We start from the raw sequence: 15,773 nt of genomic DNA, 5'->3' as shown, positions 1-15,773 counted from the left end.
TTTCAGCGGGTGTTGGCAGCAAACGGATCGCCTGACCATCGGAACGCATCTTTTCCACAAGAAGAGGAAGAGAATGCGTTCTAGTTTGGTGATGGCAGGATCGGGACAACGCACGACGGTCAGGCGGTAGATAGATAGATAGATATGTTTCTTTATTAGCCACACAGGGCTGAACACAGAGGGGATAAAATACAAAGTAGAGCTTTTCTTTTTGGGAAGGAAAGAAAAAGGGGAGGGGGTAGAATTCCGATCAAAAGGGATCATGGAAAGAAAAAAGGAAGCTGAGATAAATGTCTTTACTAGCCACGCAGTGCCGAACACAGAAGGGACAATACAATGTAGAATGTTTCTTTTTCGAAGTCGATCAAAAGGGAACAAAAATCCTTTTGGGACGTGTAAACAGGGAGATAACATAAAAGTTTTTAACAATTAGATTTCCCAAAAGGGAGAGTAGATATAACGTTGACTAGGTTTATCCGTGGAAAGAAAAACCTACGAAAAGAACCACGGTAACTTCGGAAACAAAAAAAACAAAAAAACATTAACATTAATATCCTGCCATCACCAAACAGTAACTTAGCGGTTCGGCAAAAAGAGACCGATAGAATAAGTACTAGGCTTACAAAGAATAAGTCCTGGGGTCGATTTTCTCGACTAAAGGCGGTGCTCCAGCATGGCCGCAGTCAAATGACTGAAACAAGTAAAAGAGTAAAAGAGTATGAGAGCAAAACACTTTTTCTCTTTGTTCTATAGGATCATGCTCAAGGTGATTCCGTCATTCCTTCGTACCATCCCTGCCACATTCACCTACCATTTGTTGAACTTTCCTCTCTATTCTCACCTCCCTCATCAAGTAATACTTGAAAAAGTTGATGAGAGGTTGGCCAGAGAGGAAAGTGACATCCAATATTTGCTGTAGTTATTAACAAACGTGTCTATCATCATCATCATCATCATCGTTTAACGTCCGCTTTCCATGCTAGCATGGGTTGGACGATTTGACTGAGGACTGGTGAAACCGGATGGCAACACCAGGCTCCAGTCTGATTTGGCAGAGTTTCTACAGCTGGATGCCCTTCCTAACGCCAACCACTCAGAGAGTGTAGTGGGTGCTTTTACGTGTCACCCGCACGAAAACGGCCACGCTCGAAATGGTGTCTTTTATGTGCCACCCGCACAAGCCAGTCCAGGGGCACTGGCAACGATCTCGCTCGAAAATCCTACAGGAGCCAGTCAGGCGGTACTGGCAACGGCCACGCTCAAAATGGTGCATCTCATGTGCCAACCGCACAAGAACCAGTCCAGGGGCACTGGCAACGATCTTACTTGGCTTGCCGGGTCTTCTCACGCAACTTTTCTTTCAATCTATGCATCTATTGTCTCTCTCACTTCCTCGGTGTTCCTCCTCTTTCCAGTTTTTAATTTAATAACGTGTGTATCTTTGTATCAACTTTTCTTGCGATCTGATAAACATTTAAAAAACACAAAATGAATTCCATCATCACTTAATGTCTCTCTTTTTCTCTCTGTCCTCCTCTCCCGCTTTGCCACTCACTTCTTCCTTTAAAGCAAGTATCACACACGCCACAAGTATGGACGTACAAAAACAAGTTGTCATATTAATATTATTGATTATTGTATTTAATTCTATGACGCTAGTCTATTATTGACAGTCACAGCTAGATGATGCTAATGTTGTTTCCAAAAGGTTTGGGAATAAAATTAATTTTTTTCCCCATAATATTAACAGACTGAGGCGTACTGTTGATTTTTTCCCCCCATTTTATTGTATTATAATTGTTTTTATCATTATGAACAACGAAATTTCGCAATATTGTAATTTATTATACATGGTCACTTGGGTAAGGAATAACCATGCTTATTTTCTCTTTCGATGATGGTTATGATGTTGGTGATGGTAGCAGTGATGATGATGATGATTCAAGATGACAATGATGATGTTGATGTTGATGATTGTCATGGTGGTGATGATGAATTGTAATTGTAATGATGATGGCGATGACAGTGATGTTGGTGGTGATGATGGTGATGATGACATTTATGATAGTAGCGATGATGATGATGACAATGACATTAATTTGATGACTGTTATGATGGTGATGATTAATCATCATTATGATGATAATTATTTATTTGGTAGAGTGTGTTTTGCCAAGAGATTGGTTGTGTTTAACATATTCGTGAGTGTTATGTTGAGCTTTGCATCTAGGCATAATCTGAGAGCTGAATGGCACCTTTCCTTTCACACTTTTCAAACAATTCTTCAATGGTCACCGGTTTCTCTACCACCAACCATCTTTCTCCTGGATGCACACCAATTGTCTTCATATTGACTAGATATTTTCATTTTTTCTTGCCACATCAGAGTGCCAACCAAACCAGTGAAGCGCGGAAGCTAATGCAATATCTGTTCCAGAAGTTAGTTCTAGAAGTTGCTTGGTGAATTTTTGTACTGGTCCCCCAAAGAATTCTTTGTCTTGAGCATAACTTTCTTGTAAAGCAAGAAAAGCTTTGTTTAGCTCATTGATTATTGGGTCACTTCCATCTTCAGTGCTTGGTTTTGATGTGCAACCATCTGAAATCTCCATATCCTTGCAGTCAGCTCCATTGTTTTCATTTTTCTGATTGTTTGACTCCATGCAGTTGTCGTCACTGTCAGCACAATGAGGTTCAGCTTTTATGTTATTCATGGACTCCATCGTTATACTGTTTGTGTCCACTTGATCTGGTTCATTCTGGCAGTTCGGGGACAGAAACCATTGTTTTGGAACATTCGAACAGCCTGTCGCCACTTCATACAACAACTCCCTCATTGACGGATCATTTACAGGAATGAAGTTCCAGCATGACAGGATGTTCAGCTTCTTGAAAACCAGGTATTGATGCTTGCATGGTCCACCAGTTATTCCTTTCCTGCATTGGCACACACCAAGAGCAATATCCACCATGTAGGTTGTTGGATCATCTGTCTCACTTGGAACCATGAACAAGTTCTTACTGTTGGCAATCCCAACAATTTCGTTTGGATCAATTTTAGATCCAGCCACGATATCAGGAAGAAATCGAGACTGGAGCAACTTGTCTAGTCTGTTGTTGCAGACATCGATTAGCCGTCTTTCATAATATGTCTCCATTCTTGTGACGATGAAATCAGCCAGCTGGATCATATTATAGGCCCTGGTCCTTTCAAGGATCTGATCCTTCATTATCCGCATGGCTGTCTCTGCGTAGTTGTTTGTGTTGTTACGAACATTCAGGCCAACTCGATAACACACTGCCCACGATGTCTTTTTGGCATAGATGTCTTCCAAGTGCTTTTGTACACACGCATACCTCTTCAATGTTTCATCATTCATGATTTCACCATGTTTTGCCTTCAGCGCCTCGATGGTGTCACAGTAAATCATGTCCTTCAACAAGGAGAACAGATGTGGCCTATCTTCCTTCCTAACTGCATTCTTAGCTTCCAAGAGGAAGCGCCAAAATGCCTGAAGAATGTGAAACACACAATGAAGAAGTGTGGCATCAGGGTAGACAGCATGGAGTGATTGACTTTCCGATGGACTGTCATCTGTCAAGAAGATTTCGGGCCCAGATTTCCAGCCTCGCCCAAAATATGCACTATTATCCAACAGAGAATTATACAACTTCAGAGCCTCCGTAATTGTTTCTGTGCTCTCACTTGTTGTAATCAGCACTCCAAGTGGTAGTCCTCCAGCACAACTGTGCGTCAAGAGCAAAAACACTCGACACCCTTGTCTGTTCATGTTTCCAGAGGCATCAATGAATACTAGTTCACCAGAATGTTTGATCAGTTTATGCACACGTCTCATCAGCGGCGTTACAATGGCAATGGTAGCTTGTTTTCCCTCTGGTCCAACACGTGACAATTTGATGTCATCACCGAATGACCCTTCCTCGATCTTCCTCTTCAATTCCTCGAGGATAAACTCTCCCTTGGCTTCACCATACTCTTTCTTGAATGTCTGGTAGTATAACCTGAAGAGAAAGGGAATGAAGTAATATCAGCACCACAAATAGAGAATGTAGGAACACATTTCACAAAGGGTCACAAACGAGGACTTTTGCTTCGCCATCTCCCCATTTTAGCAAACTAGTATAGTACATTAACAAATTAGTATTACATTACTATGAACTAGAAATACATTTGCAAGAGTAAATTGCACACCACACACAAAGCGAGGTTTCCACCAGTGTTTTCTCCAGTGTATAATACACTCAGTGCTACCACCAAATTTCTCTGTGAATGTCATTTACCATGTGTGTATTTGTGTGTGTGTGTGTGTGTTAGTATGCATTTGTGCTATCTCTTGCGAAACTCCTATAAAATTGCCATACTAAAGCAGTTGATTTATGGGTGAAAACAAAGTTGTCTGTTATTTATGAACACTCTATTTTCATTGGAAAAATCGACACCAACGTACCATACAAATGTACATATTGAAAGGTGTTTTTATGTTAGTCCGAATTAAAAGTGTACTTAAAAGGAAATTAAACGCATAAAATTTTACTGTTCTAATCTAAACAAATAATTTTTTTTTTATATTTTAAAAGAGAAATCAGCAAAATTGGACAAAAATAAAATAAGGTAATTAGACTTGTTTACATTTTTTAGTAAATTATGCAAATTGGCAGCACTGATGACATGATGAGTGAGCTCCCTAGTCATGTTGTACATATAATTTCACATTTTCTCAATTTTTTTGAGAGTTACACATTTTTAACCCCCATAGACAAAATATATTGTGTAGAAAGAAATTACTCTGAACTTCCTAATTTTTTTGACTGATTTTGTACATTCCTAATTTAAAATGTTGGTGTTGATCTGGAAACATCGTAATCAATATGGCGTTGTGTCGTATAGCGCCCTCCTTGCATATATCAATGGGTACATGCAGTATCACTAATCTCAGTCTGGGCATAGGTACCTAATGCTAGCTCCATATGGAGATGGTGCTCAATTGATCTATGAGGATGGGGGGTGGTGCTTATGTGAGACCTGCTATGCTGTATTCACAGAGTGGCATACACCATTCTATGCCTGACTAGTTCTACTGTAGTAGTACACAGTTTGTGGATTTTAGGTATGCTTAAATAATCAAGTTGAATCGAATCAAGTCAACAACTGTGTTGAGTCCTAGTCATGGTCAAGTTGAGCTAGTAGTCGAGTCACAAGTTGAGTCGAGTCCCAAGTCAAGTTGAGTCTAAAGTAGTTCAAGCTCAAGTTGAGTTGTAGAAGGAGGCCCAAGTTGAGTTGAGTCATTACGACACTGCCACCATTACGACACTCTGAAAAGCAGCTGCAGCACCAAGGGAAATTTTTTTTTCCACCAAGCATAAGTTTTCAGTTTTGTGTGCAAAGTCAAAGTCTATGGGGTTGCAATTTTACAATCAAGTGTAACTTTTTTAAATACCAAGTGTAATTTTTTTCAAGTTATTCAAACTGTTCATTCTTTGGCATTTCCACCAAGTGTAAAATATTTTCTGCAGAGAACTCTGGTTTCCAAACTGACAAACCTGAACCCATGTGTCTTGCCAATAAGTAATCACCAACTACTTATACTGTATACCAAAGTTCATCTATGAATATCTACACTCTCACAAGGAAAAGGGCTGCTCATTTTCAAATCATGGCTGCCATTGTGATCCCTGAAAAATCAACTTATTGCCTGCGATGTACAGGAGTACTTGTCAAAATATGTAAGATACAGTGTCGAAATGCATAGATTAACCATACTGAACACATGATTTTGCATTAAACAGCCCCCTTCAATATGTAATCTACTAACCTGTAACAGTACTGTAAATCAGGAGTGATGGATCTATCGGCACTGATGAAAATGTAGTTGTCACTGTGCTGGAGTTGAAGATCATACTTGTGCAGTTCCAGTGCTTTTGAAGGAGTATAACCCCTATTGAACAATTCCAGGAACTTTACCTTAACCTCTTCACTCACATCCCTATGCTTCAAAGCATCTTCAGCCCTAAGAGGGTGGTTATGCGTGCACTTGAATTTCACAATCATTGGATGATCAGGCATATGAGGATCTGAAGACCTAAAAAAAAAAACAGAACAAACATGTATGTCATAGGCTGCCGTTTTATATGATGAACTGAATGCACTGCATTCAATTTCTGTTGCAATGCTTGGTCTTAACTAATATAATTGTACAAAAAAACAAAAAAAACAGGTATAGATTTCATCATTTTTTCACACCCTTTTTCCATAGAGGTGATAAGTGCGACACCCTATCAAAAGAAAGTTGAGATTCGGATACAGAGAACTAACAGAACCTGTACAAAAATTTACGAACAATCAGAACGGTTGTATCTGGGTGAAAATGGATGCAAAATTCAATTACCTGCATTTCCTCTTTTTGCCATCTGACTTTTCAAAGGTGCTGACTTTCCCAACAATGCTCAAGCCTGCTGGACAATTGGTGTTCTTTGAGCCCTTGCGTTGATCAGCTGTTGCGGTTCTTGGTTTTGTGTTATGTTGACAGCGAAATTCAGTCTGAAGTGAGAGTGGTGAGAAAGTAAAACTTGCATGTGCAAACTTCAGTATTTTGAAATTGGATCAGGGCTGAAAGAATTCACAATTAGAACATACAAGGACAAATTCATTTCTTCAAAAGTACTTCTTAGGTGAAATGAACATGTAGCTAGCAATCACTAACTGGACATAAAACATTAAAACTACATGAATGTAGAAAGAAATTCTGCTGAAAGCGAAATTTGAATTGTTTACGGACATTTAGAGATAAATACAAATGTCATAGAACATCGTGGGGACCAGCCAGGAGCAATTCCTTGATTATGCATGAGTATATACAACCAAGTACACACCTTTTGAAGTGCTTGGTCATGTGATGACACCACATTCCATAAATTAAATAAAGAATCAGAAAGAGTCCGTGAATTGCCTGAAGAAGTCTTTAAATAGCATTCGTCGGAATTTTCCAGTCAGACTTTCACATATTGTTTGTAAGTTTCCTTAGAATTTTCCCTATTCTTGGTGGAAAGATGCTTATAACATTCATAAATGACTCCTATTTATATCAATTACCCCGCCGTAGTGTTGTGGAAGAATATGGATATCCATAAAAGTTGCATCCATAAGTATCCGCAGGACAATCCAGTTAAGTGTGAACTGGGCTTTAGGGGCATATACAAAAGCAACAAAATTGTTTAGTTGTATATGTATCTATCTTTTCTTTAATCTCATCAAACCTGTCAAATGTGTGATACACACCTTGAACAAAACCTTTTCACCAGAGGAAGGATAAGTTCTTTCCACTCGGAAAGTTGACAGGGATGACTTCTGCATGGACTCCAACCATTCTTTAGCCCCTTCTCTGGTCGAAACAGCCAACCTCATTGTTACTTTTACTTCTTTCTCGACAATTTCTATGTTACAAATGTGATGTTTATAGTTCTCAGGTAGGAACTCCTGCAATGAAAGAAATAAGAAAAATATATAAGTAAAGCGAAAAAAAAAAATATACTAGGCACAGGTGTGACTGTGTCGGGTTCAGTCTCATTGCGTGGCACCTTGGGCAAGTTGTCTTCTATTATAGCCTCGGGCCGACCAAAGCCTTGTGAGTGGATTTGGTAGACGGAAACTGAAAGAAACCCGTCGTATATATATATATATATGTATATATGTGTGTGTGTCTGTGTTTGTCCCCCCGCCATTGTTTGACAACCGATGCTGGTGTGTTTATGTCCCCGTAACTGAGCAGTTCGGCAAAGAGACCAATAGAATAAGTACTAGGCTTACAAAGAATAAGTTGTGGGGTCGATTTGTTTGACTAAAGGTGGTGCTCCAGCATGGCCGCACTCAAATGGCTGAAACAAATAAAAGAACATGTAAAGCATGATGATGAGTGACAAGTATTTTATTCTGCAAATTCAAGTAAGTTGGGCCTGTGACAGAGTAACTGAAAGTTAAATGTTTGTTTTTTAAGCATATTTAAATTGTTTGTTTCTTTTTTTTTTCATTGTTCATTGAGGTGGTTGTGAGGTGTGCCAAAAATAACAGCTAAATAAGATTTTTTGGATAAATCTTTTAAAGTTTATTAGCTAACACTTCGCTCAGAGATTTAAAACTACCTCAATGAATCAATGTGTATTTATAAAAACTTCAAGCAGTTTCCGTACTTTCGTATTCGCCAAAAACATTATCTTTGATTGCTGTAGTAATTCAAACTTACCGCTAACCAGCGTGTGTGTTCAGTATCGATGATATTGGCATCTGAATGAGAGCACAATACAAGATTCGCATGGCCATCGGAGGTTGCCATTACGAATGCTAGCATATGTTAACTTGGTTGTTTGCAAACGAATACTTTACTGAGGTCCGGAACTCTCGTGGGAAAAAAAAATATTCGCTTCCCGTATGTTATATATACAAACGATACGCATGCGCAATAATTGTACTTCCGTAATTACCTTCACGTTAGAATTTTTAAACGATAATGGATTAACTTCTACAAACCCTGGATTGTTTCTGAACTTCATACACACACACACACACACTCAAAGTACGTTTAATACATATACACACACTTTGTAATAATTTTTTCCTTTACGAAACATTTCTGTGAGTATTAAACATTGAAAATATTTAATCTTAAATTCAAATTACGACAAACGTAAATACGTAAATAAACAAACGAAGTTTGCTTTTAGAAGCGTTGAGATGTCCTTAGAAAGTTCACCTACACTTTTCTCTGCAAAATAGGGGTAGTTTATCCTGTTCAGGCTATATTATTAGCATTATTCTGCGATTGAGAATTTAAAATCACTTCTTTAATGTAATCTTAATTTTGTAGGTAGACGTTCCGTTTGCACTACTTAAATACAGAGGTCCCTAAAAACTAACCCAAACCCTTAGGGGATCTCTGTATTTAAGTAACACCCGTGAGCCTACCGGGATCCGGATCTAGATTCCGATTCTGAAAAAAATTTTCAAAATCGCAGCTTCAAAAATTTAACCCCCGATGCCCCCATTTCTTCATTTTTCACTTTTTCCGGAGATTTTTTTTTTTTTTTTTTGCGAAAAACAGAAAAATACGGAGATTATGATTCTGAAAAAAATTGTTTGTAAAATTTCAGTTTTTCAGATAAAAAAAAAAAAATTACCCCAATTCTACGGCCTTGGCCTTCAAGCAGGTTATCCACATGCTAGAAATAACAGCCAAATCTCACAAAACTGCGATGACATAATGACAGAAAAATGTAATCAATCTACTCAGTTTTCTGGAAAGATTTCTTTCGGAGTAATTTCCCGCAGTGACATAATGAAATTAAAGTGTTCGTTTTTGTTTTTGTTTTGTTTTGTTTTGAAAGTTACAAAAAAAATATGACTGCAGAAATAGCAGCAAACTCTTTTGAAAAAAGATAAATAAAAGTAGCAAAGAAACACTTGTGACAAAGTGAAATTAAAGTGTTCTTTCTTTCTTCTTACAGCTGAAACCTCCACCATGTACGCCGGCAGAGTTTGTTGGGTAAACTTCGGTAATGTGTTTGAGAAATGGGATCTATTTTAAAACGGGGGCACCAGTATTTTCTTAACGAAACACTATGAAACTTGGGACACTGGTAGAATGTGTCATATAAAACATCTTTTACTCTTAGTCTTCTTAACAAAAAAATGTACATCGCAAGTTATTCCATGTTAAAGTTGTCGTATTTCTGTAATTTCAACCAATCACTGACGTCCATTCAGCTGAATAGAGTTACTGCTGGGCGGTCATAAAAATGTTATTCCCTGTGACATATTTCATCCGGTTTAATCGTAATTTATACGCATATATTGTTTATATAATAAATTACGCTGTGCGTATCTATGTGTGTAACAATTTTAGAGTTCGGATTCTAGAGTTAGGGGATTAATACGATATACACCGTTACAGCGCTAACTGTTTTCAACTGAATAGACGTCAGTGATTAGTAGAAATTATCGAAATAAGACAATTTTTTACATGAAATAAATTCAAATACAAAAATTTTTTTTCTGTTCTATAACACAAAATAGATAAGTATACGAAGTTTGAAAGTCTTTCAGTACCAAAAACACTACATAAAACATAAATGAAAACTGGTGCCCCCGTTTTAAAATAGATCCGAGAAATGTATAGAAATTCTGGAAATTTTTCTTCGCCACAAATCCATACATAGATTCGCCAACCCGATGATCCAGTGACATACTTCAACCGTCGGGACCAATAGGCCTCAATGTGGTTTGTGCAAGCGCCGGTTTCAGGGTCAACGAAGTTCTGTAAATGGTTTACCGTTAAGTGAATATAGACAAGTTGCTGTAAATTTCTATAGCTGGACCATTTATCGGTATGAATGAGGGTGGATCGATTCAAGAATAGACAGTTCTTAAGCCTAGTGTTGGATGTGAATGCTATTTTTTGCAAGAAGCCACTAGTAGCAAGTGCCTGATGGTAATAGGTGACATATTATGCGTGTGTATATATATATATATATAGGTAAATGATAAGATTGCTTCAATTTTTCAGGGGTAGTCTGAAGTATCCAAGCAACCAGGGGATGTTTAAATCCGGAGGCACTCCTGGGAATTACTTGTGTGGGTACTGTCTTCGTTAGAAGGTATCCAGGGGCAGGTAATTTATTGTTTAAACCGTAGTTTATAATTATATTTAGCAAAAAGAAAATAAAAAAAAACGAATAGAAAGAAAAATTATACACTTTAAATGCAAACATGTATTTATTTCTGAAACAAAAATTGTTTATACACTTTAAGAAAAAAAAAATAGCAAAATGAAATAATTGTAATGATAATAAAATTAATTATTTTATTTGTCCCCAGAGTGATGGACATTCAGGGAAGGGTATGAGAAGGACTATGATAAATAGTGAGTGATTGGTGATAACCAAAATCTGAATAACTCAAACCTACATACTAAATTCATCACAGTACTCACTGTTAACTGCTTTACACCAAACTTTGAGCCTGATACCTTCCTGTACAAACTGATTAAGTATATAGTGATGATGGCATATCCTACTCCAAACATTTTAAGTATTTCAGAAGTAATCCCTGATGCAGAAGTGATTCTCCCAGGTTTTATAGTCATTGCTTTATCTAAAATAGTGCTGTCAACAAGTATAACTGGATCCTGTCAGTTCATATCAGGGAGATTCTTTCTACTATTCCTTCTCCACATTCAGTGGCCTTTCATAATAGCACTTCCTTGTTTCTTTTTTTGGAAGCAGTAAGTGCAAGCATGTCATCAGTCTTCTGCACCCAGGTCTCTCCCAAATCACAATCTTCTCAGGTACACTGCCTCACAAACCAGGAAACCTCAAGCCTTCGGTCCTCACATAACAGAACATTGACCAACCTCTCGGTCCTTGAATTCTCCTTTTTTGTCATCACTTAATGACTGTCTTTCGTTCTGTTGTCAGCTTTGGCATGGCTTCTACAGAAGAATGAAAAGGGCTTCAGCATGTTTTACCTTTCTGGCCTCTTTGTTTTGTACTGGAGGTTATATTATGTACATATTTGACAACTTTACCATATTATTGTTAATGAAAAAGCTATAAAAAATGTTATTATTAACATATTTAATGAGTGATGCATTTCAAAATTAATTAACAATAAATATACAGTAAAATGTAGAAGTGATATTCAACAAAGAACCATGTGTAGGGCTGGCAGGAGGGAGTTTCCATATAGAGATACATCCATTATGGCAAAGGGAATGGAAGTAGGAGAAGGGGCTGGGAGAAAATTTTAAAAAGAAAGCAATAAACAAACGTTTGGAAATACATTGTTTTCAGACTCATAATTTCCATTACAGCAATATAAAAAAAAGAGTTGACAAAAGAAACCATACAAACTACCCTTTTTTTTTGTCTCCCTTATGAATACGTTTGTGTTTAGTTAAGTCACTACTGTCAGAAAATGATTTATCACAGATATCACAGTGATATGGTTTCTCTCCTGTATGAGTACGTATGTGTCTAATTAATTGATTACTTTTGGAGAATGATTTACCACATATATCACAATGGTATGGCTTCTCTCCTGTATGAATACGTCTGTGTACCTGTAAGTCACCATTTCGAGAGAATGATTTACCACAAACATCACATTGAAAAGGAGTCTCTCCTGTATGAACACGTTTGTGTACCGTTAAGTCACTATTTTGAGTGAATGATTTTCCACAGATATCACAGCGATATGGTTTCTCTCCTGTGTGAATACGTCTATGTGCAGTTAAGTGACTACTTTCAGAGAATGATTTACCACAAATATCACAACAATATGGTTTTTCCCCTGTATGAACACGTATGTGTCTCATCAAATGACTACTGCGACAGAACGATTTACCACAAATATCACAGTGATATGAAGTCTCTCCTGTATGAGTATGTTTGTGTACAGTTAGGTTACTTTTTTGAGAGAAGGACCTTTTACAGACATCACAGCGATATGGTTTCTCTCCTGTATGAATATGTTTGTGTTTATTTAAGTCACTACTGTCAGAGAATGATTTACCACAACTATCACAATGATATGGTTTTTCCCCTGTATGAATACGTATGTGTCTAATCAAGTGACTACTGCGACAGAACGATTTACCACAAATATCACAGTGATATGGAGTCTCTCCTGTATGAGTATGTTTGTGTACAGTTAGGTTACTTTTTCGAGAGAAGGTCCTTTTACAGACATCACAGTCATATGATGGCTTTCTCATCTCTTTTATCATGTCTTCATGCGAAATCACTTCTTCAACCTGCTCACTCTTTTCCATTATTTTTCTTCTCAAATCACAATTTATATATAATGTCCTTGCTTTCCTTCTTATAGTTCACTCTTTACAAAGAATTTGCTTTGTACATCCTTTTCTTGCAGTCTTAAAATATGATAAATATTGAGGATGTATCTTCAGTTATCCCACTGTCATATGATATTCTGAAATAATAAAGATACATCAGTGTAAAATATGGAGGCTACTTAGAAAATACAGATTCAAAAGTGGGAAATTTACATTTGCACAGAAATAAACATTTACCTGAACAACTGAACTTATAATTTGACATTGTTGTTTAGCCCTGAGGCATCTCTAACTGAGCAGAAATACGATTAAAGATATTCCATTCAGCCTGTCTCTCTAGCATTGTATATCTTGGACATCATCATCCAATGCAGTCATCAATATTCATAAATGAAGGTGAAATTTAAGGGAAATGTGTTGTTATTTCTAGTAGTTCATGTGACCACAAAGAAAGCTATGAAGAAAACTGTTGTTTTTACAGTTCCTGCAATTTTTTTTTTGTCACAGATCAGACAAAAATTAATGAAGAAAAAAAACAACTGAATTGGGGAAAAAAGAAGCATTAACTAAACATATAAATTTTCATTTTATTAGTTAATTCCAGAAAAAAAATGGTGAAATAGTGCTCAAAAGTAATTTCATTTTCCAACAGAATTGTAATGTACATCATTAAACCCTATGAGGAAACAAAGTTCGCGTACCTACATAAGTGTGCTTCTAACTTAATTTGTTTTTTCAGAACTTCCAGAAAAATGGACATTTTTTAATGAAGTTTTCTACAAATATACTTCAGTAGTATAGCTTCTGACTGTATCGGAATTTGTGGTGATAATGTTTTCCCAAGGGGTTTCGGAAAATTCACGCTTGTCGGCTGAGTTTCCTTATAACTTTCAGAAAAATGGCTACTTTTTCATGAAATTTTCTACAAATACGTTTCAGAGTGTGTAGATTACAACTATATTGGAATGTGAATTGAAAAGAAAACGAGCATGCACATATACTGACACACATCACAATGTTTGTAGATATGATGCATGCTAAGTATGTGTAGCTCAGCTATATTTTTTTAAAATTTTAAATTCTGATAATACAGTTCTATATTCAAGAGATGAGGAATTATGTACATTATTTACATTTGACGGATATTTGTCCTCATCTTGTTTGTTGTTAACACAACGTTTCGGCTGCTATACACTCCAGCCTTCATCAGGTGTTTTTGGGAAAAACTCGAACCTGGGTTCTCATTCCTAAGGTATTTTCGATGTTGTTTTTATTATTATTATTATTCAGGTCACTGCTTGGAATCGAACTCGGAATCTTGGGGTTAAATTCTGATATGATCGTAATCTATACACTCTGAAATGACGAAAATTATGAGGAAACAAATTGCCGGTGTGGTTGGTAGGTAGACATTGGTAGTTATATCAAGAAACAAACATTCGACAAATTACAATAATAAAGTTTAGGTTTTTGAACATTTCAGTGGTTGAGGCGCATTTCAAAATATTTCTCAAAACTAAAACAACAAACGGGGCAACGATGGAGAGGGTAGAAGGGAGCTTCTACAGCTAGAAATAGCAGGCATCTCTCATCCATAAAAGATGTGGGGAAACACAGAGTCTACAGAATTCAAAGATTAAATATTTCCATTGTTTAATACTCACGGATATGTTTTGTAAGGTAAAGAGTTGTTATAAAGTGTGTGTATAACATTTATTAAACGTACTTTAAGTGTGCGTGTGTCTAAGGTTCGAGCGGAAACAATATTTTTTTAATGTGAAGGTAATTACGGAAGTACAATTAATGCGCATGCGTTTATATAAAACATAGGGGAGCTAACTCTTGTTCGTACCTGTCAATCTGTAGTTTTATGCAATTGGCTGTCTGTCTGTGTTAAACAAACTTTTCCTGAACTAGTTCTTGATATTTCATGTAAACTTATTTCCAAGTAATAATACTGATTATAATCCTCTTAATCATCCTGGTTTCACACCTAATTCTGAGAGCAGAATTAGTACTCAATCTTTTAAACCTGAGGTCGACAAACGATAATGATTTTAACTTCTATATATATCGATGATGCATGGATCAGAGGTTTCTATTGTCAGGCGACATTCCTGATACCAACTGTCACACGTTCTAAGCGAGCTTACAAGTCGCCCAGTCTGTTGAGCAACAAACAACCCCAACATGGTTACACGAAGAACTGGAAGCGAACGACACTAGCGGAATGAGTCTTTCATTCATTAAGACTATGCAATATGCAAGCAAATAACCAAGGTTTGAATAGATAGCAAGGCCATTGTTTACAACCAGAAAAATTCAAGCTGTGGTTTCAATTCCAGGTTAAGAAAATGATTTCATATGTACAGAAAACAAAATATGTTAATACACTTTAAAAGCAAACAAAATATATTCATAAGCGAAGAAGAAAAAAAAAAGAAAGAAAAATTACACACTCTAAATGCAAACATGTATTTATTTCTGAAACAAAAATTGTTTATACACTTTAACAAAAAATATCAAAAAAATGAAATAATTGTACTGTAGGCGCAGGAGTGGCTGTGTGGTAAGTAGCTTGCTTACGAACCATATGGTTCCGGGTTCAGACTCACTGCGTGGCACCTTGGGCAGGTGTCTTCTACTATAGCCTCGGGTCGACCAAAGCCTTGTGAGTGGATTTAGTAGACGGAAACTGAAAGAAGCCCGTCGTATATATATATATATATATATATATATATATATATATGACGTATGTTTGTGTGACTGTGTTTGCCCCCCCCCCCCCAGCATCGCTTGACAACCGCTAAGTTCCGGTAACTTAGCGGTTCGGCAAAAAAGACCGATAGAATAAGTACTAGGCTTACAAAGAATAAGTCCTGGGGTCGATTTGTTCAACTAAAGGCGGTGCTC

General features: G+C 36.9%; 2 protein-coding genes across 2 annotated transcripts; both read right to left on the bottom strand.

The window, feature by feature from the left end:
• Positions 1-131: 131 nt before the first annotated feature.
• On the bottom strand, positions 132-8,457 carry LOC106873077 (uncharacterized). The gene is made up of 6 exons (XM_089344388.1): positions 8,256-8,457; positions 7,295-7,492; positions 6,405-6,556; positions 5,832-6,098; positions 1,336-4,020; positions 132-935 (listed from the first exon to the last, which is right to left on the bottom strand). The coding sequence occupies exons 1-5, from the start codon at positions 8,358-8,360 to the stop codon at positions 2,355-2,357; spliced, it is 2,388 nt and encodes a 795-aa protein (XP_089200514.1). The 5' UTR covers positions 8,361-8,457; the 3' UTR covers positions 132-935; positions 1,336-2,354.
• A 2,304-nt stretch (positions 8,458-10,761) lies between these two features.
• Positions 10,762-12,836, bottom strand: LOC149130599 (uncharacterized). Its single transcript, XM_089344551.1, has one exon. The coding sequence runs from the start codon at positions 12,834-12,836 to the stop codon at positions 11,916-11,918; it is 921 nt and encodes a 306-aa protein (XP_089200677.1). The 3' UTR covers positions 10,762-11,915.
• Positions 12,837-15,773: the final 2,937 nt, after the last annotated feature.

Source organism: Octopus bimaculoides, chromosome 28 (genome assembly GCF_046866305.1).
Source record: "Octopus bimaculoides isolate indiv1 chromosome 28, ASM4686630v1, whole genome shotgun sequence".
In the NCBI taxonomy this organism is placed as follows: Eukaryota; Metazoa; Mollusca; class Cephalopoda; order Octopoda; family Octopodidae; genus Octopus; species Octopus bimaculoides.
This window is presented reverse-complemented; position numbering and strand designations above follow the sequence as displayed.

Coding starts and splice junctions, on each gene's coding strand:
- LOC106873077 (XM_089344388.1), bottom strand. CDS start 8,360: ATGCTAGCATTCGTAATGGCAACCTCCGATGGCCATGCGAATCTTGTA. Junction 7,493..8,255: donor AACACACACGCTGGTTAGCG/GTAAGTTTGAAT, acceptor CTTTCATTGCAG/GAGTTCCTACCTGAGAACTA. Junction 4,021..5,831: donor GATTTACAGTACTGTTACAG/GTTAGTAGATTA, acceptor CTTTCTCTTCAG/GTTATACTACCAGACATTCA.
- LOC149130599 (XM_089344551.1), bottom strand. CDS start 12,836: ATGGAAAAGAGTGAGCAGGTTGAAGAAGTGATTTCGCATGAAGACATG.